The sequence below is a fragment of the Saccostrea cucullata genome, unplaced genomic scaffold, assembly GCF_032062105.1.
Source record: "Saccostrea cucullata isolate Sc308-1 unplaced genomic scaffold, CSIRO_AGI_Scuc_v1 ctg2418, whole genome shotgun sequence".
Classification (NCBI taxonomy): domain Eukaryota; kingdom Metazoa; phylum Mollusca; class Bivalvia; order Ostreida; family Ostreidae; genus Saccostrea; species Saccostrea cuccullata.
The window spans coordinates 65260-92271 of record NW_026941080.1 but is presented as its reverse complement, the minus strand read 5'-3'; the positions used below and the strand labels follow the sequence as shown (position 1 = coordinate 92271).

Here is a 27012-nt window from a genome sequence, read left to right as displayed (position 1 = left end):
AGATATCGTTTACCTTAGATTTTAAACATATTAGACATGATAAAAAGGATGCACCCATTCTCTATCCACCTTGAATAAAGGTCTCTCCTGCGAAAGAAGATTTGTGTTTTAATGGTCGCCATGCTTATTTTTGGAAAGGGTGTTATTATCCACCCATTCTGTTGCCGAGATATGACAATTTTTGACAAATTAACTGTTCTTGTCATAAAAATAAACTCACATGGAAAGAAATATAAAACACGGAAAAATCTTTTAACTTTTGTGACAGAACGCTACGGAGGGGGTCACGTGACCGCCAACATCACGTGATTCGCGCATGCGCAGAACGGTGGTTGATGTGCATTAAAATCGGGGAGGATCAATTTAAAATATAATCAACATTGAAACCAAATATTGTTTCTTGTATGGAAGTAATTCAATTAGTTTGCGAACTTTTTAATCACCCCTCGTATGTAGACATGCAAATAATTTATGTGAACACGCAAGTTTATCATATTAACATGCAAGATACTTATGTTTACATGCGAGATAATTATGTAGACATGCAAGATATTTATGTTCACATGCAAGATAACTATATAAACATGCTACTCAATGTCAGCATGCAACTTAGTTTTTTTTTTTTATATTCAAGATATTTATGTCAACATGCAAGATAATAAATCGCATATCATCTTACATATCTTGCGTGTTAACATAATAACTTTGCTTGTTGACATAAGTCGCATGTTGACACAAGTATATTGAATGTTGACATAAATAATTTGCATGTCTATATAATTATCTTACATGTTGACATAAATAAGATGCATGTTGAAATAAATATGTTGTATGTCTACATAAATATGTTTTATTTCATTTGCATGTACGGGGACAGAAATATGCCACTACGTAGATCTATCTTTTAATTCTATACACTTTGAAATGAAAATAATTAGAGTTAATTTCTTCTAATAAAACATATCAATAGAGACGTTATTTTAATTAAATCATAATGGAAAAAACATAAACCTTATGATTACACGTATAATAGTTTGAAAATACTTAGTACGTTTCGTTTCAAAGCTTTTTCATCTAATAAGGAACTTAATAATGTTCTGTCTACCTTTTTAGAACTATATATACATGTTTTGAGTTCCATTGCTCAAATTTTTCATTTACATTGATAAATAATGCGTCTGATGTAGATTAAAAAAATAATGTTAATTTCTTACAAATCTAAATGGAATCTCATTTGTGTAAATGAACTATGATATAACAGTTATGATTTTACTTTTTGGAAAATTCTTTTACACGTTCAAATCGGAAAAAAAAAACTTTTCATATTAAATTTAAATCAGATTTGAATTTTAAAAGTTTTAATTTGATTTAAAAATAATTTTGTTCCGCATCATATTTAAGACTGGAATATATGTTTTTAGAGTACTAAAGAACGCTATGTTAATTTTCCAAGAACTTTATCAGATGAGTTCGTTGATACTCAGTAAATTCTTTGTCAATACTAAGTACACAGTTATTTGCAGAGAGGTATCGCAAAGTTGGATGACTCTGTATTGAGATTAATTTGTCTGAATAGAGCTTTCCATTCTCTAGATTCCTAGATTCTGAGTGCAGTCTGTAAATCACAACCAGTGTACCTGTTGTAATGAAAAGAAGTACGGGAACGCATTCAAACGAAGGTGTTATAAATCTGCATTAAAGGTGCATGTTGCAAACAATTATACCGTGTATCAAAAATTCTTCATAGCAAATTTCATTAAAAATAAATTTTGAAAAGCATAATTGGACAAAGTATTAAGGTATGGTAAACAGTAAATAGGTCATAAAATGCTCACGAACGGATTAGAGTACCTCCAATAAGCCTTATGTTTTCTACTGTTTCCCTTTTGATTTGTTGAGTCTCTGTCTCGGCCTCCAAAATGATATTGCGGTCGTTAACATCCACAATGAGGTAAACAACCATAATTTGAGTTAAACTTTAAGCTTAAAATTAAACGTTTAGTTTTACGTTTTTAACGTTAATATGGTACTCTGGGTTTTTTTTCAAAGATAATGATTAAATCTATGCTTCTACCTTTGATTGGATATTTGATATGTCTTGAGAACTGTGTACGATGATGTAATGGTAATCATCAAGAAAGAGATCTGCCAGTCTCTTGTGGGCTTCAGATGAAAACGGATTAAAGCTGACCACAGCTGGTTTCTTTTCTAATTGGATGACCTCGCCTTTATCAGGCGCAAAACCAACACCTGTGTTTCTCTGAATTAGGGCAAGAGGAAAGAACATTTTTAAATAAAATTCATAGATCAATCGGAACTGCTTTATAAATCAAAATACATATATGCATGTCAACTACAAGTAATTTGTAATAGAAGTTTACACTTTATGGAAATTACATGTCTTTTTATTTTTGCTAATATTATTCTGAGAATACATTACATTATTGCTTCCTTTTGTCATAGTGGTGATCGTGATCAGCAAAATAAGAATTATTAACACCAAAATGATATCCACTAAAACAGAAATTAAAACAAAAAGCATTTAAATAAGCATAAACGCAGAGAAATACAAGGCTATTTATGTAATCTTGATCTAGCGTTGTACAATTATTCTACGAACTGAGAGCAATGATATTGTGTATAAAGAAAAAAACATTGATATTTAATGAATAGATACTACAAAATTAATCGCATAAGTATTTTTTAAGGGGATAACGAGGAACTTTCATTTTTTTTAATCAAATAATAATAAGATTTGCAACATCACTGTCATTTTTGACAACTAGAAGTTTTTTCCTCACCCCAGTATGACGTGATTTCCACTTTTTTCATATAGTTGATGTTCTCTTCACTTGACTTTTCAAGACGAGCACCTGTCTGTCCTTGTTCTTTTATCTCTTTCTCAGTTTTCAGCATTTTTTTCTTTAGCTCTTTATTCTTTCGTTCAATGTCTGCTTGTTTTTGGGAAAGAATGTTTAATTTGTTTTCTAACGTGGAAAAGTTCTGTGCATTTTTATCCTTAAGAGTCTGAAGACTTGAATTACACTTATGAAGATCTGCCTCCAGTGAAATTATTCTTTTATCACTGTTTTCTAATTTTATCGCCATATCATTTTTCATTTTATCTAAGGCATCATTCAATTCCTTAACATTTTCCTTGATTTCTTTAATTGTTTTATTATTACTCATTATATTGGCATCAGTTTTCGATGAGTAAGACTGCAGGTTTTCTATTGTTTTAGACATTGATTCACGATCAGTGTCAATCAATGTTAGATTTTCTTGTAGCTGACCTAATCTTAATTTTAGCTGCTCTAAATCTGAAGATATATTACTCCTGTCCTTTGCATCATCAGGAGATATGAATTGTTCGTTATCTTTTATTACATCCTCGTCTGTCATCTCCGAATTAAAGTACGTATACCACACTGATGCTAGAACCACCAGCACAGAAATCACCAGCAGTCTCAGTGTCCAATTGTTAATGAATTTATCAAACTGAAACATCTTTTATATTTCTGAAAAGAAAACACAATTATGCATGTGTAATGCTATTCATAGCTTGCATTGGCGGAATTTATAATTAATTATATTATTCATTTTTTAAAAAAAATCTTGATATGTTTGGTATTATCATAATGTACACATAATGATCACAGAGTATCACAATGTGACTAAAATGCAAGAGAAAGGAAATTTGCATACCTTTTATAAAATATTACTCCATCTTTAGTTTATAACAATTATTCCTATTTTGAATGTATACAAACCGGAAAGATGAAGGTTATGGAGATAAAGAACAGTATTCAATGTCAAAGTCCATAAAACAATTATACAAAATAGTAACATAGGAAACACAGACCTCCAAAACATCAGAGGTGAGATCAGGTGCCAAGCAAGAGTGAGTATATGATGGACAAACAATTCGTATATAAAACGTCAGTCAGCTTTTGATGCAATGATAAATTGTATTTGCTGACAAGGAATCGACTATAGAATTTAAGAAATGATGACTTGAAACGAGACTGCTAAAATGTTTGTTTCTACTACTTGTTTTCTTATAATGTACCCCGTTTTAGAAATCAATCATGCTCAGTGTATCTTTTGCTTATCGAATCAACTGATATAAATACACTCCGTATGCAGGTGATGAAGGTATACTGCTGCATAAGTAAGGAAAGTTGACGATAGAAAAGTTAAAGCCACCACGTTTATCATAGAGCTTAATTGTTTAATTATAATTAGTATAATTAGCGTCTTTTTCAAGTTAAATATCCAAGTATGAAATAAATATGTCAGATTTTGTGGTATATTTTATCCTATGTTTACCCCTTTTTCCTGTGATTATAGCTCATGTGATATCGTTTTCATGTTCCAAAGTTTAGTGCAGTTATGACGTCACATTTTTTGTTTTTGTGTAAGCCGATGAAGTAAAAAGAAGTGGCGTCCCATATCAAAACAGTGTAAAACATCGGTTCTGAAGTATTAGACATGGTATAGAAAGGATCTCCCATTATTTGTAATAAGATGTGATTTTATCTAGCACGTTCTGTGTTTTATCCCCTCGCCAAGGCTCTGGGATAAAAATCACACAACTTGTTGGATAAAAACCATATCCAACAGCAAATCTTCGAAGATACTATATTTATCTCAAGCTCACCAAGATATATCTTGTCGACTTAAGAATGGAAATTACAATTTTAATTGAAAATACGTCGTTGATATATCGAAACTTCGAGTTGAAGGACACAGCAAGTGTTTTCTTCTTTTCATGCATACAATTTTGCACAAATTCTATTTCATTTGATTGATTGTATATTGTTTAACATCCCTCTCAAGAATTTTTCACTCATATGGGGACACCACCACTTGCTGGTGGAGAGCTGCAGATTTTGTCCTATAATCGCCACTCAGAGCCATTGATCAGGGAGGAATCTTTTTCGTGCAAGCATCTTCTGCGACACGGAACCTCGGTTTATATAGTCTCATCCAAAGGACTGATCTCCCATTCCCACGGTGGGATTCGTACCCGCGACGTAAGTAACACCTCCTTACTTCGCGACTTAAGAGCAAACGCTCTAACAACTGCGCCATGCGGGCGGTTGCTTCTATTGAAAAAAAAGGTCTGCTTAATACGGTACCCATGGAAATTCCGATAAATTGTTGGAAGGCCTGGTCTTAAATATTAAATATTTGAAAAAGCTTATATGTCTTAATGAATTTATTGAAAACCATGTAAGTAATTAAAGTTTTAAAAGAATTTATATATTTACAATTATATATACAATGTTTTTAAATATATACAATCTAATATCCATATAAACATCAATTAGTTTGAATTCAGGTCCCAATGTTTTTCTTTTTATTAATTTTTGCTTATACAATAGTTATATATGTCTACAGTCATGATAACTAAGAAAAAGTATTCATTTTTCATAATCGACTCTGGTTCATAACAATCATTTTGATAACATAAAAGGAACTACCAAATGATTGAACTGTGCCTTTTTTAGAAAACAGTGTAACAAAATAAAAGCCGCACAGTGTAAATGTACATTAATATGCAAAACTGAAAGTATCTTAACCATGGAATACTGTTTACAGGGAAACTTTCGCCTCTTTCGCCTCCATACTATCATTGTTGTAAATGTAAAACGATAATGATAATAATAAGTATTTCAGTAAAACTACGACTGTGCGAAGTGAAAAATTCTTTGCAAGTGTGAATTGGCGAAAATTAAACTGGGCGAAAATTACACTGTATACAGTATTTTGACAACCATATTAAAGCTGAACTGGCTAAATCAATACTACATTTAAATGCATGTGATTCAAAAATAATTTTCAACAAGTGCATGTAAGAAGGATATGGAAATAACGAACAGTATTCAATCTCAACGTCCATTAAACAAATATACAAAATAAGAGCAGAGCAAACACGGACCTCCGATACATCAGAGGTGGGATCAGGTGCCATGGAGGAGTGAGCATCCCCTGCCGACCGGTCACACCCGCCGTGTGTTCGTTGTCATAATCAGGAAATAACGGAAAAAATCGTTGGTCAATTCAGTGTATAAATAATAGATTAACAATTGGTATGAAAAACGTCAGTCAGCATTTCATTCAATGATAAATTGTACTTGCTGACAAGGTCATTGTATCGACCATAGAATTTACGAAATGATGACTTTAAACGAGACTGTTCATATTCTTGTTTCATCAACTTGCTTGTCAATAATTTACCTCGTTTAAGAAATTGTTTATACGTAGAGCATGCTCTTGCGTATCGAATCAACTGAGATATAAATACTCCGTATGCAGGTGATGAAGGTATATTGCTGCATAAGTAAGGGAAGTTGACGATAGAAAAGTTAAAGTCATCACGTTTATCATATAGCTTGATTGTTAGATTACCATTAGTGTCTTTTTCAAGTAAAATATCCAAGTATGAAGCAGAAGTGTCGGACTCTGTGGTATCTTTTATCTCAAGCTCACCAGGATATATCGTGTCGACGTAGGAATGGAAATTATCATTATTAATTGACAATACGAGGGTTGATCCAAAAGTTCGTGGAATTTTTTCATATTTTATTCATTTTTAAGTTGAATTGGTTGAAAATTACAAATGAAAATATAGACACTTGATGAATATTTTAAATTAAAAAAATACTTTAAATATCTTTGATAGTAACCCTATGGCAGTTGCCATAGAAACGGTTGTTTGGTAATGCGGGGGAGACATTAATACGTTCATTTTTTCATTTTAATTCTTAATACGTGAAATGAGATTTAAACCGGCCTGTGTGGTATATAAACGAAAATTATGTCATTATTACGATTGCTTGAACTTTTATAAACCTTTGTGTGAAAGTTTTACTGATTTTACTGGATATTTAGTTTATTAATTGATTATTTATTGTTCATCTTTAAGTTGTTAGACAACGTCAAATTTCGGTCAAGTCATAAGTTTTGTTGAAAATCCCGGGATCAATCTATCTTAAACGCGTATATAATAGACAAAGGCTTGGGAAAAAATGCATTTAGTGACTGGTTTTTCGGAGGCATGAAAAAGTTAAGAAAATAGAACTGCCATGGACGTTGATTAAAGGTGTGGTGGCTTTTTGGAGACTGTTTAGGTGCAGATCCCCTTAAACAAATTAAAAGCGTTAATGGACGTTGTCGGCTGCCGTACTGTTCTTGACATTGCTACTGAAATTGGATCATCACTGGAACAGCATATGGAAAGATGGGTAGTAATTTGAAATATGAGTAAAAAATGAAGATTAGTTGGTGCGAGAGGATACCTAGGCTTTTTTTGAGAAAAAAAAATAGAGAAAAAGACAGCTTTTTGTAGAATAACGAATTCAAATTGAACATTAGGGTGAGTTGCATGTATAACGTGACGTGACATATCTAACTTGACGTTACGTCGAAGTCTTCCCCGGGTTTCACAACTATTCATTTTTAGAAAGCTCGTGTGACCGCATTGGTAATTGGAAAGTAGTAAAATTTTCCAATATTGTTGCATTATGATTCTATATTATGAATATGCCTGTTGTTTGCTTTCATCAAATCGCTATGAAATTTTAGAAAGAAATTCCACGAACTTTTGGATCAACCCTCGTACGTTGTCGATATATCTAAATATCGAGTTGAAGGCCACAGCAAGTGTTTTCTTCTTTTCACGCAAAAGATTTTGCATAAATTCTGCTTCATATGAATATAAAAATAAGTCTGCTAATAACGGAGCGCAATTTGTACCCATGGGAATTCCAATAGATTGTTGGAATACCTGGTCTCCAAAAACCACATAGATATTGTCAATCAGAAACTCAAGCATCTTCTTGATGTCAACTTCAGAGTACTTATGTGTGCAATCAGAATCTGTTTTAACAAAATAATTTTTCAAATGACCAATGACGAGGTAAGTAAACTTACGAGTTCCATTTTTGTTGAAGAAGCAGCTGTCAATGATATCAAAAAGCCTGGATTTTAATTTAAGTGTTGCTTCTAAAACCCTATTTCCTATCTTAATTTCGCCTATTGCTAATCCAACTAATTTCTTTCGTTGACTCATACTAATCAAAACAGAACAATAATTTATTCATTCAGTCGTCAAACCTTATACACAATTCCAATGTTTTCTTTGCTATTGATATTTACCACATCAGGCCTCAAGATCATGAAACAAACTTTGAATTAAGTCACATTTTCAATCATCTGTAAAATAGTTATCAATAATTGAATAAGTCTGTAAATTATTTGCTATAAAAACCATTATGAAACAAAATTGCCATATATTTTATTTTTTGTCTCCTTGTCTTAAAAAAAATAGTACAACATAAAGATTTTGACTTAAGCTTAAGACCTTTAATGATCCTGGGACCAGAAAACTAAATAAAAGAATTCCAGACAAGACAGACAAGTAAACAATATACATTTAAGGTATTTCATTGAGGAAGTTAGCAAGATTTCAGATCAACCGAGGGAAATAGACCTAGGCCAGGGGAACTGGAATTTTCCAAACTCTCTCAATGATATTCAGGGTTCTCCATCATTTGAAATGTTACTGTGTTGCAGAGTTAACGCGAAGAACTCAAATTTCGCGGTATTTTCGCGATCAAATTCGCAACTGAATCACTATTTGTGAAAATTACAAAAGAAAACTTGCACACACTAATTAGTTACACAAATGCTATGGTCGTACATATTGATACAAGTAAAAGCACGTTCTGAAAAGCAGAGGAATTTCTGACCGATGCAGTCGTACTACTTAAAACATTTTTGAAAAATTGCCGTGATTATTTACCAGTTTTCTTGATCGAGTTATCGCATTACATAAAAAAAGAAACTGCAGAAAAGTAAACTATTTTAAGAGTTCCTTGAACAAAATTTTAAGCAATTTATTTACATCAATTAAATGGATGATTAAATCGATACGATGTTATGTCTGGCTTATAGTGCTATAATTATTCTAGAGCCATGACTCTAAAGAAAAGACATATATATATATATTTTTAAATTATACAATGTATTTTATTGCAACTACCAATTAACCCTTCTATGGAAGTGTGAAAACAAATTATTTGTCTTTGTTCCGTCATGCGTAAAGTCCGGCGAGGGTCTAGGAGATAATTAATTATGTAAGGTGAAGCCCTATTGTTTAAGTGCTCTAACTTTTATAATTGAAAGACGATATAATTGTTTGATTAAAGTCTCAGTTAGAGAGAATTTGTGTGTTTAGATTTTCTAATTATCACAGATCTTACTGTGTCGGCAAAATTTTTACTGTGTTGCATGCATAAAATTTGGATCATTACTGTGTCGGAGAAAATTTTACTGTGTCGGGAGCAACACAGTAAAACAGCTCATGGAGAACCCTGATATTGTTTTAAAACTTTTAATTATACGTATACAAAAGTAGAGAAAAATTAAATAGAGAATTTCCAGAGAAGGGGAATTAACTTTCAGAACGGGAATATATGTCTTGACTAACGCATCGGGATTAGTCCGTAAACATGTTACAACTATAAATAAGTAAAATCCAGAGAATTACAGATAACCAGGAATTAGCTTCCAAAGCAGAGATTAGTTCATATGACTAACACACGGGGATTAGTCCATTCACAGTAATGTTAAGAGAATTATTCACACTTTACTACCTTATTTTATGTAAGGAACAAATAGTAGAAGTATAATAGGCCATATTAACCCCGTGTTCCAGTGTCACTGTAGGTAATTATACAAATAGAAAGAACTTAGAATCCTTAGATTAAAACAACAACAAGGTCAAAACGACCAAAACAAGGGAAATAACCACAATGATGGTAAACTGCTGTCTATTTGTGTTTTGTAGTGCAGTCCACAGCGTGTGCAACCATTCCACTATGTTCTGCCATGTCATTCCAACCTCTCCATGAATATCAACGTTCTCAAGTACTGGATCTAAAATCTGATTACAAGAAAAATAATCACTGTGTTAGCAATCACATTGTTGTTTTTATTTAGCGTATTTTACAATTAGAATTACTAAAACAAGAATGTTTAAAATATTAAAATACCGTATTGTCGCATTCTTTAGCACGTTTAAAAAGATAATTTTGGCGAAACTTTTTGGGCTGACACTCAGTTACACAAGGTTGTAAATTAGATAATTTTCATTTTCTAGATGATTTTTTGTATGATACTTATACGTTTAGAGACCGATTTAAACAAAAGTGTATTTAAAAAAAGCCTGGTTAGACATTGCTTAGTAACGGATATCAAAATTTTATTCTTGTATTTTGAACTTTTACGAAAAAATGCAAATTTAACAGATAGCGGGCTACCTTAAAACGTAGGGCTTCATCTATTGTCAATAATCTATTATTAAAGATTAAAGCACTTGTGTCTAAAAATTTATTCATGAATCAGGAAAAGGTTCTTTGTGACAAGGATATTTATCAACATCAATTCATCTAAAACAATTGATAGTCATTTATGTGAGTGAAAATTACACTGCCTCTACAATATAATGAATTCAATAGTTGAGGGATTTTATGATGCAAACTTTTAATATATACTCAACCTGTTTCAAGAATTTCAGAACAGGAACATCTATCTCTGGATTGTTTGCCGCTGTCCCTGATCGAATTTCTTCTATATTATCATCACAGTAATTCGTACAGCGAAAATAATGCAAATGAGACAGCCCGAGCGTTGTCTTGAACTCTCAAACTGATCAAAATCTTCTTCATTTTTGGTCCTTCGATCCTTGTTTGTCAACACACCAAATAGTGGAATATCTGTAAATGTATGAAAACATAAAATTCTTTTCATTTTTTGAGCATTTTATATCGAAAAGTCACCTGTATATCGATAATATGTAGTACAGAGATGATCATAGTTTAAGAGCCATCTCAAATGCAATGTACTTACAATGTATCTATTTTAGAACCCATAGATCCTGGCTTAATATAACGATTATTAAAATTCATGCATTAAGTATTACCTCTCTTTCTCCACTGCACTGTTGATACAGCCTTCATGAGTTGTGTTGGTAAATTAGGATTTCTTGCTGAAGCAATGAAAATGATCCTGTCGATCTTCTTGCTTTCTGGGGTTACTGGATATTTAGCATCAGTGTACCACCGTCCATATTTTCTGTTAAAGAAAACTTCATAATACATACACAAAAAAAATTAAGGATAAATCTCAAATATAGCTATATATAGGATATCACATGATTTGTAGTTTTGTATGATTTTTATCAAACGATTTGTGTGATTTATAGATAAAACACACAACACAACGAGTCGGATAAAAATCATATCTAACTACAAATTATGTAAAATTCTTTTTATCCCATGTTTATATTTTGTTTTATACACCATAATCAATGTTTTTCCCTATTTTATATAGGTCTCCACTTTATTTCACTTCATTACGCTAACGCAAAACCCATTGTGACGTCACAACTGTGGGAAAAGAAAACGATATCACATGAGCTATATCCACGGCATAAAAGGGTAACCATGTAACCATGGGAAATCAATTTTATTCAAAGGTATGAATAAAATGCTTTTTTTCAGAAGAAATTTATGTATATAAAGGAATTTATGTGATCTAAATACGTAATAAATTGCATATTTTTTTATTAATTACCAATTTGTTTGAATTTATGGGTCCCGAAGGGTTTTTCAGCCCTGAAGAAAAACCTTTGAAATCATTATTTATTGTTATTGTAGAAAATACATGTACTAGTTTCTTTTATATAAGATGTTTTTTATTATTTCATAACTTTTGTTATTGTAGAAAATAGATGTACTAGTTTCTTTTGTATAAGGTACTTATTGTTATTTTGTAGAATATATATGTTTTTTCTTTTGTATAAGGTGTGGGATTCTGCTTTCTGATATTGTAAAATCTGTAATCTCATTTGGCATTTGTATGCTCTATACACACACACACCCTATTCATGCTGCAGAAAGTTACAAAAACATCAGTTTCAGTATTTAAAAAAAAAGTTACAAAAACATCTTGTTAAAAAAAAGATGTCATACACCTCAAAAATACATTTTTAGAATAATTCATTTTATTTTCATCTTTTAGTTTTAGATACAACGTCCTAATACTTTGAACATAATATTGAATTAAAAGTTATCCGAAAAGCTTGCTATGATGACACAAGCATTTATACTATGTGTTAAATAAATTGATAAAAGAACCGTGTATGTATCAAAAACACATACATATTTTTTCTAAATGCATATGTATTCGTCCTAAATTATATTTGCTGATCAATTTGCAATTGAAATATTAATACATAGCTGGTACATGTACTCTTATTCATGTTTCGTAGAAATATATTAGAGATTTGATTATGCTCCCTTCATGATATGATACCTTTAATGATAGACTTTGAAAATATTATTTTCTGAAATCAGGTACATTTTTGTGAACATTTTCAAAAACTTATCTGCCAAGTCATAACCTGAAAATAAAACTACCTTAATGCAAGAATTAATATTAATATATATAATTACCTGATATCTTCTGCAACCTTATAGAGTGGTATGTTATAAGGAATTCTCCCATAGAATATGAGATTTAGAAGCCCTTGTGTCATTTCATCATCAATATCTTCAAATCCGGCTATGTCCAAGAAGTTTGGAAAGTTATACTCCAGAGTGTCTTCGTCGACAATGCTTGCATATTTTGTTACTGGTAGCCTACATCACGAGACATGACAGACACAGTTACGATTCGAAACTTGAATATCATCAGATGTATAAATATATAATCAAAGACCTAGATAATCATTGTGAATAGTTGAGATTATTGTCATTAATTGCATTAACATCATGTGAAATCAACAGCTGTGTAATTGGTAATTTAAATGACGAATACAATCCTCTCAAAATAAGCAGTTTTATTGAAATTTAAACCTAAGAACAGAATTGTGTTACATGACATTTGGTGAACTCTTTGTTCCTCGTAAGGCGTTATATTCTTTAAGTTTCTTCCGTGATAATCAGGCGTAGAAATTACATACGATTAATAAAAATAATGAAAATTCCTTAACGAGACTGAAATCCCCGCAAAGACACAATCAAAACCCATTGTAATTTACTCAATACAAAAGCGAAATGCGACTACAGTACACATGTGAAATCACCTTGTACTGTATATCACTTTGGATAAATTATAAAAAGCTCACCTACGTAAGTAACTAACAAATACGTAATCTAGTGCATGTGAGAAACAAAACATTTAAAACTGCCGAACATGGTTTGTATTGCTTCAGTATATCTCTCCCCATTCATGATTTAATTCCGTGTGAATTCAAAAGAAAATGTATTAGAAAAGAAATTATTGCCATTGTAGACGATAAGTGATTGGTTTCCCAGTTCCACCAGAGTCCCCCGTTCTGGCCCACTCCCGATATTCTCCGGTTATACTGGTGATCATTGTGTTCAGGAAGGAAGATTTTCCTACTCCGGGTGCCCCAATTACAGCTACTGTCAATGGTGTTTCGTTCTTTTCTCCGATGCGATTCTGTAACGCTTCAAGTGCTGCTAGCTTTTGTTCCTCTGCATTCGACATAAATTCCTTTTTGTACTATTGTAAAGACAAACATTAAAATTAATTTGGAGAGTTTATGACGAGAAGAAAAGCACAAAATATAGTTTTGAATTACAGTAATTTATTTACTTAAATTAAACAAAAAAAAAATAAAATACTTACATCATCACCTGTTGTCTCTGTCAGTGATGTGCTTGAAGAATCGCTTTTCTGAAAATATTAGAAGTAAGACCAATGATTTTAATAAAACTATTTTTTCCAAGATGTACAAAGTTTTTGTTTACATTTTATATGCCATAATTTTTATTAGTCATAATATGTCGGATGACACACCTATTGTCTCAGGTGCAAATTTTGTGATTTGGCAATTTGTAATTCATACTTTACTTGTATTTTCATATGTTTATAGCCCTTACTTATATTTGAATTTTGATTGTGTTTTCTTACTGTCATTTATTATATATTGTAACAAATGACCTAATTTATTCTTTAAAGGGTTTTCTGGTGTTTTTATTATATGAAGGCAGACAGGTATAAAACTATATAAAACTATTCACGGTTCTCAAATAGACCAAAAAGTATATATAGTTAACTTACAATGATATTCGTGTTTACTTCTGCAGCCATAATTTTCTACACGAACAAGGTTTCTTCTGAGAAGACCGAAAAGAAGTTGTTAGTATTTTGTTCACTGACATGTGTAAAAGTTTAACTATTTACAACTTACTGAAATGTTATGCAACATACATTTACAGATATATGACGTTACTTTTTCCCCGCAATTACTTTAAAGCGCGTTACAACAACTATTTTTTTCCGTAGCGCATCAAAACATATCTAGATCTGTTTGACTGGGTTCAAAGACCAAATTTGCATAGAAATACAGGAAAAACATATACTAAGGTGCACCTTCAAATGTGAAATTTCAAAACCTCCAAGAATACTGCAAGAATATTTAGACACAAATAACTGTGTTCAAAACAAGTAATGGCTGAGAATGCTCTGCTCTCTTCTCAACTTATTATGCTTAATTGGGTTATTGCGCATAAATACTGATGTCTACATTCACATTCAATCTTCATTAATGCATTTTTTCTTTTGCATAAAAACATCCCTTATTTTCATAAAAAAAAACTAATTTCTATTTGTGCATTTTATATTTTATGCAGTTTTGTACAAAAAGGATTATATGTAAATACAAGGTTTCATTACCTACTCATTAAGTTGTGTAAAATGAAAATGAAAAGTTCAATAAAAAAGTAAAAAGAATTTGCTGAAAGAGAGCAATCAATATGGAAACAATGGCAAAACAACTGTACATGTAATACATTCAAGCCAACAGTATATTTACAAGAAAGGTCACTAGAAAGATTATTTCATTCGCCATGTTTCTTTGTATCACGCTCGTTATACAGGTCATACTAGCATTCTGCATGATAAAGGTAAAGATAAAGAACAGTGAATTTTAAAAATAGATTGATCGTAGTGCAATAATGCAGCCTTCTACTTTTTGGAAGAGGGCTACAAGTCCTTAGGATCTCCAGAAAATATCTTTTGGATTCCGAACACTATTTTACCTCCAACGTCCATAAGAATCTTTACAAACAAAGATACATAGCAAATGTTCAACAAAGCCAAGATATAAACAGTAGTGAAGGAGAAACTTCAAGAGTACTGTACAACAGTATATTCAACAAGTGGTGTAAATCAGGTGTGGATACTTAAAAATTCCAAGGAACTTTTGGACCATTTGAAATATTAAGATTTTACCAAAATCAACAGCTTAAAAACTTACTCTTTTCCACTTTAAACACTACTATTCCCCTCAATAAATTAACGTTAAGGCTTTTTGATATCATTGACAACTGCTTTTTTCAATAAAAATGGAACTCGTACATTTACTTAACTTGTAAGTGGTCATTTACAAATAATATTCTGTTAAAAATCATTCTGATTGTAAACACAGGTACTCTGAAGTCGACATCAAAAGATGCTAGAATTTCTTATTGACAATATCTATGTTGTTTTGGTGACCAGGTCTTCCAACAATCTATTGGAATTTCTATGGGTACCAATTGCGCACCATTATAAGCGGACCTATTTCTGTATTCATATGAAGCAGAATTTGTGCAAAATCGTATGCGGGAAAAGAACAAAACGCTTGCTGTGGCCTTTAACGCGACATTTAGATATATCGACGACATAAGATATTAGATACCACAGAGTCTGACACATCTGTTTCATATTTGGATATTTTGCTTGGAAAAGGCGTTAATGGTAATCTATCAACCAAGCTATATGATAACCGTGATGACTTTAACTTCTCTATCGTCAACTTCCCTTACTTATGCAGCAATATTTACCTTCATCATCTGCAAATGGAGTTTATGTATATCAGTTGATTCGATACATTTGAGCATACTCTACGTATGAACCATTTCTAAAATGAGGTAAATGTATTGGTGAAAATAAAATATCAGCAGTGTTGTTTAAAGTCATTTTTTGCTCTATCGTCGATTCAATGACCATGTCAGCAAATACAATTTATATGTCTGACTGACGTTTTTCATACTAATTGTTAGTTTTTTCGGAGCACACGGCGGGTGTGACCGGTCGGCAGTGGGTGCTCACTCCTTCTTGGAACCTGATCATACCTTTGATGTTTTGGGGGTCCGCATTTGCTCTCTTTCTATTTGGTAATATTTTATGGACTTTTGATCTTGAATACTATTTATTATCTCCATATGGTTTATGATCGGTTAAAGAAAAATTTAATTATTAGTTTTAAATGGATGCCTACGTAAAGGATTGCATTCAATTGACATATTTTATATTGATTTTAATGATTTATAAAATAGATTTTTTTTTTTGCCTGGCGACGTAAAAGGTGCAGTATCAATTACAGTTTCTTTTTACAAGGCACCATCTGGCGTCTAATTTTTAGGTCACTTGTAGGCCTGACTTATGAAGTGGTGTTTATGCTTTAATTATCTGTCGAATGATAATTAACAGCTGGAAGAGAGAAATGAAGATATAGCTTACATGTATCTTTGATGCATCGAATGTTTCCAGAAAAGATACAATCATGTAAACTTACACCAAATATACGCAGTTTCATTTTATATACATATCTCTATGTTTACAAAAACCCTTCCAGAGCAAACGTATTCATATCATCGATCGCTGTGAAAATGCATATATTCAATATTTTGTGCACATACTGCAACACAGACAATTGCTTAATTTTCCCTACATTCATGGACTATTCAAATCTGTCATATGGGTAATCAGTCTTTTCTTATTTGCAAAATCTATGGGTGAATGAGAAGAAATCGAAAATGAAATCTTAAATGAAGAATGAATGCATGAGAGGTTCGAGTGTGGTGACTCAAGTCAATCTGAGTTTTTAGGAACTTTAAGACATAATTTTAAATGCGAACTTATAATATAAAATTAGAGATCACTTTCCAGATTTGAGATACTTAGTACTTTGATAGAAATGGACATGTAGATTCACATCAGATTTGGTTCTCAACAATAGAATAACTAAACAATAAGGGAATTGATTTATTTTTCTATGAAATAAATTCCCTTTTTTCAAAATTGTTCTTTGATCATTATAACTTTTTAAAAAAGAAATTAATTGTTAAAATTCATGTGTGAAACTTTTATCTATTTTTTGTAAAAAATACCAATGAAATTATGCAAATCTTAGTAAGGGGTTACAGTCTGACATATCAGATTATTCTAGTACAAGTGGAAACTGATTTTCTCAAAATGAAAAATGAACAATAATCGTGTATATTGATGTTTAAAGCTATATAACTCACTATTATATTAGGCATGAGAAAATATCTTTTAAAATAAGTTTATATAGGCACTTGTTTTCATAGCACCTTAAATGAAAATATCTACCAATATTTAGAATTAATTAACATAATTTATTAGTATGTACCTCATATAATATACAACTGAAACAGCATGCAGTCACTGACTAAATGATTTTTTTTCCAATTAAGACAATATAAATAACTGGAATTGGGGGTTAAATTAGCTTTTTAAATGTAATGTTACTAACCTTAGTGTCCTTGTATATCTCCCTTCAGTTCTAAGCTTTATAAATAAAAATGACGCATGCTCAGAGGATGTCCTTGTAATGTGTCCTAACCAGGTAAAACGACCAACAATAAATCTAGATCGGTATAAATATTTCTTCGGCCTGTTAACGATTTTTTTTATCGTTGAATTATACAGAAGTGCATGCAAACAGATAACCTTGGTGATGACCCTTAGATCTAAAACTAAACTCAGTGCAATGTTCACATTTTCTGAAAAGTCAGTGGGAAACTTTCAATGGTTGCAATATCTATATTGGAAAAAAAATATATAATCAAAACTTTACAGAAATCCCTACAAACAAAGATACACAGCGGGTTCCATTAAATTTTCTATCTAGCCTCTTTCTTTACTCGCACTAAACTATGAACGGCAGTGGAGTACTGTACAACAAGAAGTGGTGTAAATCAAAAGTGGATGGATAGCAATTTCCTCTTCCTTCATGACGAGTTTGTCATTAAAAAACTATCCAATTTGTAAGTTCAGCACACTAAACCTCGCTGGCACACTACACACACAAGTATTCTGAATTTGATATTTAAAAAATTTGAATGCCAGTGGCTGCCAATTGCACTCCGTTATTAGCAGACCTATTTTTGTATTCATATTTGTAAAGTGGAATTTTATCGAAAGCTTATACATGAAAAGAAAAAACGCTACTTTTTTGATATATAAAAGACGTATTGTAAATTAACAATGTTATTTCCATTCTTATGTCGATTCGATATGATATGTTCCTTGAGCATGTTGAGCTTGAAATAAAGATACCACAGAGTCTGACACATCTGTTTCATATATATTAAGATATTTTACTTGAAAAGATATTAATGGTAATCTAACAACCGAGCTCTATGTTAAACGTGATGACTTTAACTTTTCTATCGTCAACTTCCCTTACTTATGCAGCAATATATCTTCATCACCTACGTCTGGAGGTTATACATCTCAGTTGATTCGATATGCTAGAGCATGCTCTACGTATGAACAATTTCTAACACGAGAAAAATTATTGAAAAACAAGTTGATGAAACAAATATAACAGGAGCATGTTATTAATAATGTAAAAAGCTCATTACAGGATTATAAAAGCTTACTTTAATGGTTGGGTAAGCTTCCAAAGATTGGGCAAAGTATCAGAAGATAAACTTTGCCTATCCATCGGCACCCTGTGATATTATACCGGAATATTCTCATTATGCCGCTTTTTTTATTCACATGATTAATGGGAAAAGTGGAATCCCAATATTGGTAAGCTTACGTCGGTAGGATCTTAGAACACGAAGTGGACTTCATTTTAGCAATAAGGTATATCCTCTACGTTTTCTCAATTAACAGTCATTGTGTTAGCAACGTAACTTGAAGAAGTTGAGGAACTTTCATCGTTGATTTGTTTAGATGTAAAAAGCTGTAAAAATTAAATAAACTGATTAACAATATTCATTTTCATTCCTATGTTGATCCAATATATCCAGTTGAAATCGAAATGAACATATTACATACGTTTCTCTGACACATTTATTTCACATTTAATATTTTACAAGAAAAGAACGTCAATGATAAATTAAGAATTGTTTTGGACAAACGTTATGACTGACTTTTCTATTCTAAACTGCCGGGTGGCGCAGTAAAAAAAGAAAATACTCGACTTCTAGATATATCAAAGTAAAACCCCATCACATTTCCAAAAACGATTTCAACGGCCGATGGGTTTGAGGCAAAAATGGGATTTTTCAGAATGACATTTTTGTTTCATATTCCTAGGCCGTTTCTTGCCCGATATTTTGACCTCTTTTAGCTCTATGTAAACGTGATGACCAATTTTGTGTCTAACGGTCCATGTTATAATTTTTTATGCAGCAATCTGGCCTTTCATCAACTGAAAATATACGTTTATATATCTCAGCTGATTTGATACGTCCGACCATCGGTGGTCAGTTTATTAACAATTTCGTCCACGTTGGACAATTATTGAAAAACAATTTCAAAATTTCGAGTAAACTTAAAATCAAACTGTAGCTCAGAGCCCGATGATCGGACGACGATTGGCCGACTTGTGAATATTTTACCTAGTAAGGATACATAACACAAACAAAATTTTGAGGCATGGATTAATATAAATTTTTTGAACGGAAATAACATGAACAATTTTAAATCCGTAAGATATAAAGAAATCTTAAGTATTCTTTGCTGCTTAGATATGCACCATTTGTCGTTTTTATGCAATTCCATACAAAATTTTGCACACATTTTCAACATTGAATCACAATTTTATAACATTATTCCACATTGCCTTGCAAATATATCCATGTCACATATCTGAATATAGATCATATTAAATATTGTTAATTCTGAAACATGATTTTTGTGTTATTTATCCAAATCATCGGTGTCTATAGGAATTAATGTGACTGCTCTGTGTCGTCTGATACTGTATCGGCCGATTATGTTCTTTCAGCCGAAAAGACCAGAAAAATCTAGTCGCCCGACCATCGGTTTAAATGTGACCTAGGCATAAAGAGTTGATCCTTACGTTGCGGGTCCAAATCCCACTGCAGTGGAACGTGGAGACCGATTCTTAGAATGAGAATTTATCATAAACCGAGGTCCCGTGTCAAGAGTAGACGCTTACACGAAAGAGATTCCTTCCTGCTCAATGGCCCTTAGTGCCAAGCATAGGACAAAATTTGCAGCTCTCCGCTGGCAATTGGTGGCGTCTCCATTTAAGTGAAAAATTCTCAAGAGGGATGTTAAACAACATACAATCAATCTGTTCTAAATTTTCCTTATTTATGTGACAATATACAAATTTAATCCACCATTCAAAGTTTATGTCTCCAAGCTGATTTGAAAAGCAAGAACACAGTCTACATACAAATATTTTCTACATTTCTGCAATCACTCTTGATATATACAAAAGACAATTATTCCAGTCCCAGACAAATGTTACGAAATTCTTATCGTTAAATTATACAGAAGTGCATGCGAACAGATAACCCTGCAGGTGATGACCTAAGATCTAAAAACAAATTCAGTGCACTGTTCACATTTTCTGAAAAGCGCAAGTGGGCAATTTCCAAGGTTGCTAAATCTATCTTGGTTTCTAAAACTTAACAAAAATCCCGAAAAACAAATATACATAGCGGGATCCATCAATTACTCTACCAAGCCTCTCCTCACTTAAATATGAACAGCGGTGACGGAGAAACCTCAGGAGTATTGTGAACTGAGGTAAACTAGAAGTGGATAATTACAGATTCTAAGAAACTTTAGAAAGATCTATTTGAAATCGAATAATTCTTACCAAAATCTGAACAGCATTAAAACATTTCAACTGTATATGTATATGTAACAATTCCCCACGATAAATCAAAGACCAGACTTTTTTATATCATTGACAGCTCCTAATTCAATAAAAATGGAACTGTGCACTGCTCTTAATATGATATTAAAAAGATGCTCGAGTTTCTGATTGCTAATATTTATGAGATTTTGAAGATCAGGCTCCAAGGCCAAAAAAGCTTAGACGAGTTTACTTTTGATGAAGGATATGGAGATAACGAACAGTATTCAGTTTCAAAATCCATAAAACAATGCAAAATAAGAGCAGAGCAAACACGGACCCCCGAAACATCAGAGGTGATATCAGGTGCCATGGAGGAGTGAGCATTCCCCACTGACCGGTCACACCCGCCGTGTGCTTCTTGTCATGATCAGGAAATAACGGAAATAATTCGTCGTCAATTCAGCGTATAAATAATGGACTAATAATTGGTATGAAATCGTCAGTCAGCATTTGACTTAATGATAAATTGTATTTGCTGACAAGGTCATTGTATCGAACTTACGAAATGATTTTTTTAAACGAGACTGTTGATATTCTTGTTTCATCATCTTGCTTGTCAATAATTTACCTCGTCTTGGAAATTGTTCATACGTTGAGAATGCTCTTGTGTATCGAATCAACTAAGATATATATACTCTGTATGCAGTTGATGAAGGTATATTACAGCTGTCAATGATATCAAAAAGGCTGGATTTTAATTTGTCGTGGGGAATGGTTGTGTATAAAGTTGAAATGTCGTAAGTGAGGAGCAATGATTAAAAAGTATTGCTTTAAAACCCCATTTCCTGTTTAAATTTTGCCAACTGCAAATCCAACTAGGCTAATTTCTTTGGTAAAATCCAGCTAATCAGAAAAGAAAAAATTATTAATTCAGTTTTTAAAACTTTATCAATTCCAGTTTTTCTTTGCTTTTAGCTACCATAGCAGAAAACTAAAGGAAAGGTTTTATGACAAGAATAAAGAACCCTTTCTACACTGCACACTAAAGAATTTAAATTCTCTGGTATTTTTCTGCAGTTAGAGTGAATTGCCCTTAGATCTAAATTTTAAAAAGTTGAGAATTGCAGTACAATAATAAATATGTAATTAATTCTAGTATTCTTAACATTCAAAAGGCCAAGATGAGTTAATCGGTTTATACGGTCTCATCCGAAGGACCGGTCTCCACGTCCCACAGTGGGATTCGAACCCGCGACGTAAGGATTGACTCCTTACATCGCGAGTCTAGAGCAGACGCTCTAACTACTGCGTCACGCAGGCGACTACTTTGAAAGAAAACGCATTATTATGTACAGCTTATTTACATAAAAAAAACTATGCAAGAAATACAGGAAATACAAATAGAATAAGAAAGTTTAAAAAGTACTTCTATTGTTTTTAATCAAAATTCACTTGAATATGAAACATAAGGCGTGGAAAACATGTATATATTGCTTAAAGCTTTAACTAAAATTTTCCACAAGCAACAATTATGGTGATAAGAAGTTCAGCTTAGAGGAAACAATGTGATAGAGGATGATCCTAAAGTTACATGTTCCATACTTATAGAGACTGTATTGCAGTAGGTACATGTAGCTGTACAAAATAGAAGAAACTGAGACATAGATTTCTAAGATTAAAACATCAACAAGGTCAGAACGACCAAAACAAGGGAAATAACCAAAATTATGGTAAACTGCTGTCTATTTGTGTTTTGTAACGAGGTCCACAGGGTGTGCAACCATTCCACTATGTTTTTCCATGTTATTCCACCTCCATATGAATGTCAACGTTTTCCAGTACAGGATCTAGAACCTGATTGTAAAAAATCACTATATCAGCAATCATCTTGTTGTTTTATTTAGCGTTCCCTACAATTTGACTTGTTAAACCAGAAACTTTTAAATATTTCAAATACCGTATAGCGGGCTTCTTTAGCGCTTGTAAAATGGGGTTTTCTTGTTTAAATTATAGCCAATAATTTTGTCGCGGACACACATGACACTGCAACATTGATGAATTTCATTAGATTAGTTTTAGTATGGTTGATATGCGTTTGGATACCGATTTAAACAAAAGTGTAAAAAAAAATGTTGAACAACGGATATCTTTTTCTTGTATTTTAAACTTATACAAAGGATGCAAATTTAACGGATAAAATTTTAGCGGACTGCCTTTTGAAAAATTTATAGCCAATAACCCATTATTAAAGCCATAAGTGAAAGTGTCTGAGAATTAATTGATGAATCAGGTATAGTTTCTTTTTGAAATATACACTTATCCACTGGTTGTGAGTTGGATAGCTCTTTTTTCAAACCCGCGACAGGAAAATATTCCCCAAGGGCTTGCCCGAGGGAAATAGTTCCTGTCAGGGGTATGATGAAAGAGCGATCCCACTCACAACCAGTGGATAAATATTTTATTTTATTATACCTCTACTGTAATTACTCTATATAAAAGTAATACCATAAAACTGCCTATTTCCCCGAGAAGAGACTACTGCTCTCATCTGAAGACTACTCCCTGTAAAATCAGAGCTACTCCCTGGGACTACTCCCTCGTGAATATTTATTAGTAATTTTAACCAATCAAAGTGTTCAGTGGGCGGAGCGTTCAAAGATTCTCGTGCCCGTGACGTAATATGAAATTAACAGATTACGTCAGAATCAGCTGGAAAGATGGAGGAGAGTAGATTTGGAATTCTTTCGGAGGAACAATTACAATCAATTATTAACAACAAAGTATGTTTGAACACAAAAGCAGTGGTAAAAACAGCGACAAAAATACTGAAAACGTATCTCAATGAAAGAGACTTAGGAGACATTGACGATCTGGTAAATGTTTCATCAGAACAATTGAACCTATGTTTACGGAAATTTTACGCAGAGTTGCGGAAAGTAGACGGAACTAAATATGCAAGAAAGTCTATGGTGACTATTAGAAATGGACTTCAACAACATTTCATAAAAACTCGAAGCGAAGATATCATCAGTGAAGATAGGTTTAACACCTCAAGCGCACTGTTCAAAGCCGTTTTAGTCCAACTCAAGAAAGCCGGGGTCGGTGAAACCAAATCCAAGGAACCTATAGTTATAGAAGATATGGAGAAACTTTATGAATCAGCCGCATTTTCGGTAGATACTTCGGAAGGACTTCAGAACAAAACGTTATTTGAGTACTTGTATTACTTTTGTAACCGAGGAAGAGAAAATCTGCGGGAAGTCCAAAAATCAGATTTTTGTATTGCTGTGGATCCTTCCAAAAGAGAATACGTATCCGTTATAAACAAACAAACCAAGAATCACAGAGGGTATGATATACACAACAAAGATCATAAACAAAGCCGAATGTACGACAGACCAGGTAAATTTTTAATTTAGATTTATCTTTCTTTGTATACTCTGCTATATAGGCCTAATCGTTTAAAAAACTAAAAACTGTAACTTATTTTTGAAATTTAAATTTATAGGCGATTCAAGGTGTCCTGTTGCCTCATTCAAGAAATACTTGTCAAAGCTGCATTCATCTAATCCCAATTTTTGGCAAAGACCTAAAAGAAAGTATTCCGATGATGAAGACACTTGGTACGAAAATTCTGCACTCGGAAAAAACACGCTATATTCTATTATGTCCCGTGTAAGTGAGGATTACACCCTGTCCAAACGTTACACAAATTATTGTGTTCGGGCCACCTCAATCACTGTCCTAGACCACAAGGGTGTTGAAGCACGCCACATTATTGGTGTCAGTGGACACAAAAGTGAAACCTACATTAAATTATACAGTTCTCACTTGAGCGAGGACAAAAAGCGTCAAATGTCCGACATTCTAAGTGATAATGTACCCCCCCCCCCCCCCCCCGCAAAGCGATCTGCAAGATGTGAACAGTTCGAACCATGTACTGAAAATTTTCCGGAAGTATTCGAATTTTTGGATGATCGTGACCTCAACAAAATTCTTTGCGAAATTGGAGACCACGAGTTTCAAAACACCAACACTGGAATTGTTTCTTTACCAGTAGCTCAAGTTTCCAACAACTTCCACTTTTCAAATTGTCAAAAAACATTTAATATGCAAAAAAACTAAAAATGTTTACTTATTGCTGACTGCACAATTAAAATTGTTTAGCTACTCTGCTTTTAAAATTTATTACAGTGATAGTTGCGGTGAATCTACATGTATATATGTTTTGACTGTTGAAACTAGTTCTAAGGAAGACATTATTTGTTGACTGTTATATCAATTTAACAGTCAATTTATTTGTGATATAAACTGTGATAAATAACTCTTATTTTTTTATTTGTGATTTTGACTGTGATAAATAACTTTATCAAATTATTTGTGATATTAACTGTGTATCAATTTAATTTTGATATTTTCTGTGATAAAGAATTCTAAAAATGCTGCCTATAGATGTGAAATATATTTCTGATATAACTGGTCATATTAACTTTATTTTAAAATGTTATCAAATTTTAAAAATTAAATTCATTGAAAAAAAAAATCATTTTTGTGTTTATTTGGTCTTAAAATAGCCTACAAATATGATAAAACGAACACTTTTAAAATTTGTTTCGGTATAATAAAACAGTTATGGAATGGGTTTGAGGGAAATAGCAATTTTATGGTCCCCCTCTGGAGGAAACTATTTCCTCCTTCGGGGGACCATAAAATTGCTATTTCCCTCAAACCCATTCCATAACTGTATAATACTGATGTATAATTACAATTTTTCATGTTTGAACTTTTTTAGTAAGATAATACTACAAGAATAATCTGACATCTTGATGACGTCACAATGCTACTGAAGTCATTAAGACATCATCAGTCAATAGATTTATCCCTGGAAATCAAAATTGGTGGCAAAAATTGCATGAAAATTTTCCGAGGATGGATAGCAAAAACTATACCCCGTACTATGCGTGGACTAACAAATATAGCTATTTTACCTTCTAAACTTTATATAGGAAACATTTTAACAGAAGCATAATAATGATTTTTATCCACATTTATTCATCTAAAAAATTTATAATCATTTGAGTGAATGAAAATTACACTGCATCTACAATATAATGAATTAAATAGTTGAGGGATTATAAAATTATATGATGCAAAATTGAAATATATACTCAACCTGTTTCAAGAATTTCAGAACAGGAACATCTATCTCTGGATTGTTTGCCGCTGTCCCTGATCGAATTTCCTCTATATTATCATCACAGTAATTTGTGCAGCGAAAATAATGCAAATGAGACAGCCCGAGCGATGTTTTGAACTCAGTCTCAAACTGATCAAAATCTTCTTCATTTTCGGTCCTTCGATTCTTGTTTGTAAGTACACCAAATAGTGGAATATCTGTAAATGTATGAAAAAAAACATAACATATGTTCATGTTTTTGAGTACTTTATATAATAAAATCACCTTAGTATCGATAATATATAATAAAGAGATAATCCCTTCCTTAATATGACGATTATCATAATTCATGTATAAATTATCACCTCTGTTTCTCAACTGTACTGATGATACAGCCTTCATGAGTTGTGTTGGTAAATTAGGATTTCTTGCTGAAGCAATGAAAATGATCCTGTCGATCTTCTTACTTTCTGGGGTAGCATCAGTGTACCATCAGAGTCCTCATTTAAGATAACTTTTTGCTGAGTTCCTATTGAACAATTTTCAGTCTTTGCAGACCAGGTGTTCATCCAACACAAGTTGTTGCAATTCGGATTGTCTTTAATTTTTCTCCCTTATAGTAAAATAATGAGGAAACTATATATTAAACTTGATGACCTAAATAAATCAGGTTTAATCCATACACTTTTTACAACTGTAGTAGGTATGCTCTCCTCTTTATGCCTAGGCCTGTTTATATCATATACCCTGTGTACAAGGTTCTTTGTTTCCTCTCCTCTCAACGTGTCAGGTTCATTTGGTTTATTGAGCATAGGTACTGATCAATACATTCACATTTAATCTTCATGTAAGCATTTGTTTTCTTTTGCATAAA

General features: G+C 32.4%; 4 protein-coding genes and 1 long non-coding RNA gene across 5 annotated transcripts; 1 reads left to right on the top strand and 4 right to left on the bottom strand.

Moving 5' to 3' along the window:
• Window positions 1-2062: 2062 nt before the first annotated feature.
• Window positions 2063-3507, bottom strand: LOC134257070 (rho-associated protein kinase 2-like). The gene is made up of 3 exons (XM_062739718.1): window positions 2802-3507; window positions 2441-2514; window positions 2063-2260 (listed from the first exon to the last, which is right to left on the bottom strand). Exons 1-3 carry the CDS (start codon window positions 3505-3507, stop codon window positions 2063-2065), a joined length of 978 nt encoding a protein of 325 aa, XP_062595702.1.
• Window positions 3508-8809: 5302 nt separating this feature from the next.
• On the bottom strand, window positions 8810-12834 carry LOC134257066 (uncharacterized). Its single transcript, XR_009989847.1, has 4 exons — window positions 12525-12834; window positions 10991-11142; window positions 10568-10784; window positions 8810-9952 (listed from the first exon to the last, which is right to left on the bottom strand). It is a non-coding gene; the product is annotated as an uncharacterized LOC134257066 (long non-coding RNA).
• Window positions 12835-12996: 162 nt separating this feature from the next.
• Window positions 12997-17880, bottom strand: LOC134257068 (uncharacterized). Its single transcript, XM_062739715.1, has 4 exons — window positions 17642-17880; window positions 14161-14216; window positions 13726-13773; window positions 12997-13599 (listed from the first exon to the last, which is right to left on the bottom strand). The coding sequence occupies exons 2-4, from the start codon at window positions 14188-14190 to the stop codon at window positions 13351-13353; spliced, it is 327 nt and encodes a 108-aa protein (XP_062595699.1). The 5' UTR covers window positions 14191-14216; window positions 17642-17880; the 3' UTR covers window positions 12997-13350.
• Window positions 17881-22575: 4695 nt separating this feature from the next.
• LOC134257065 (uncharacterized) lies at window positions 22576-26610 on the bottom strand. Its single transcript, XM_062739713.1, has 3 exons — window positions 26504-26610; window positions 26136-26356; window positions 22576-22816 (listed from the first exon to the last, which is right to left on the bottom strand). Exons 1-3 carry the CDS (start codon window positions 26538-26540, stop codon window positions 22766-22768), a joined length of 309 nt encoding a protein of 102 aa, XP_062595697.1. The 5' UTR covers window positions 26541-26610; the 3' UTR covers window positions 22576-22765.
• LOC134257069 (uncharacterized) lies at window positions 23680-25762 on the top strand. Its single transcript, XM_062739717.1, has 3 exons — window positions 23680-24364; window positions 24471-24899; window positions 25755-25762. The coding sequence occupies exons 1-3, from the start codon at window positions 23680-23682 to the stop codon at window positions 25760-25762; spliced, it is 1122 nt and encodes a 373-aa protein (XP_062595701.1).
• Window positions 26611-27012: the final 402 nt, after the last annotated feature.

Bases quoted from the DNA above. Each gene is read 5' to 3' on its own strand.
- LOC134257070 (XM_062739718.1), bottom strand. From the start codon at position 3,507: ATGTTTCAGTTTGATAAATTCATTAACAATTGGACACTGAGACTGCTG. The intron at 2,515-2,801 runs GTGAGGAAAAAA...TTTCTGTTTTAG, and splicing joins GGAAATCACGTCATACTGGG to TGGATATCATTTTGGTGTTA. The intron at 2,261-2,440 runs GTAATGTATTCT...GCCCTAATTCAG, and splicing joins TGACAAAAGGAAGCAATAAT to AGAAACACAGGTGTTGGTTT.
- LOC134257068 (XM_062739715.1), bottom strand. From the start codon at position 14,190: ATGGCTGCAGAAGTAAACACGAATATCATT. The intron at 13,774-14,160 runs GTAAGTTAACTA...TAATATTTTCAG, and splicing joins AAGTAAACACGAATATCATT to AAAAGCGATTCTTCAAGCAC. The intron at 13,600-13,725 runs GTAAGTATTTTA...TCTTTACAATAG, and splicing joins CAGAGACAACAGGTGATGAT to TACAAAAAGGAATTTATGTC.
- LOC134257069 (XM_062739717.1), top strand. From the start codon at position 23,680: ATGGAGGAGAGTAGATTTGGAATTCTTTCGGAGGAACAATTACAATCA. The intron at 24,365-24,470 runs GTAAATTTTTAA...TTAAATTTATAG, and splicing joins CCGAATGTACGACAGACCAG to GCGATTCAAGGTGTCCTGTT.
- LOC134257065 (XM_062739713.1), bottom strand. From the start codon at position 26,540: ATGAAGGCTGTATCATCAGTACAGTTGAGAAACAGAG. The intron at 26,357-26,503 runs GTGATAATTTAT...ATACATTTACAG, and splicing joins AGTACAGTTGAGAAACAGAG to ATATTCCACTATTTGGTGTA. The intron at 22,817-26,135 runs GTTGAGTATATA...TTTTACAATCAG, and splicing joins TTCTGAAATTCTTGAAACAG to GTTCTAGATCCTGTACTGGA.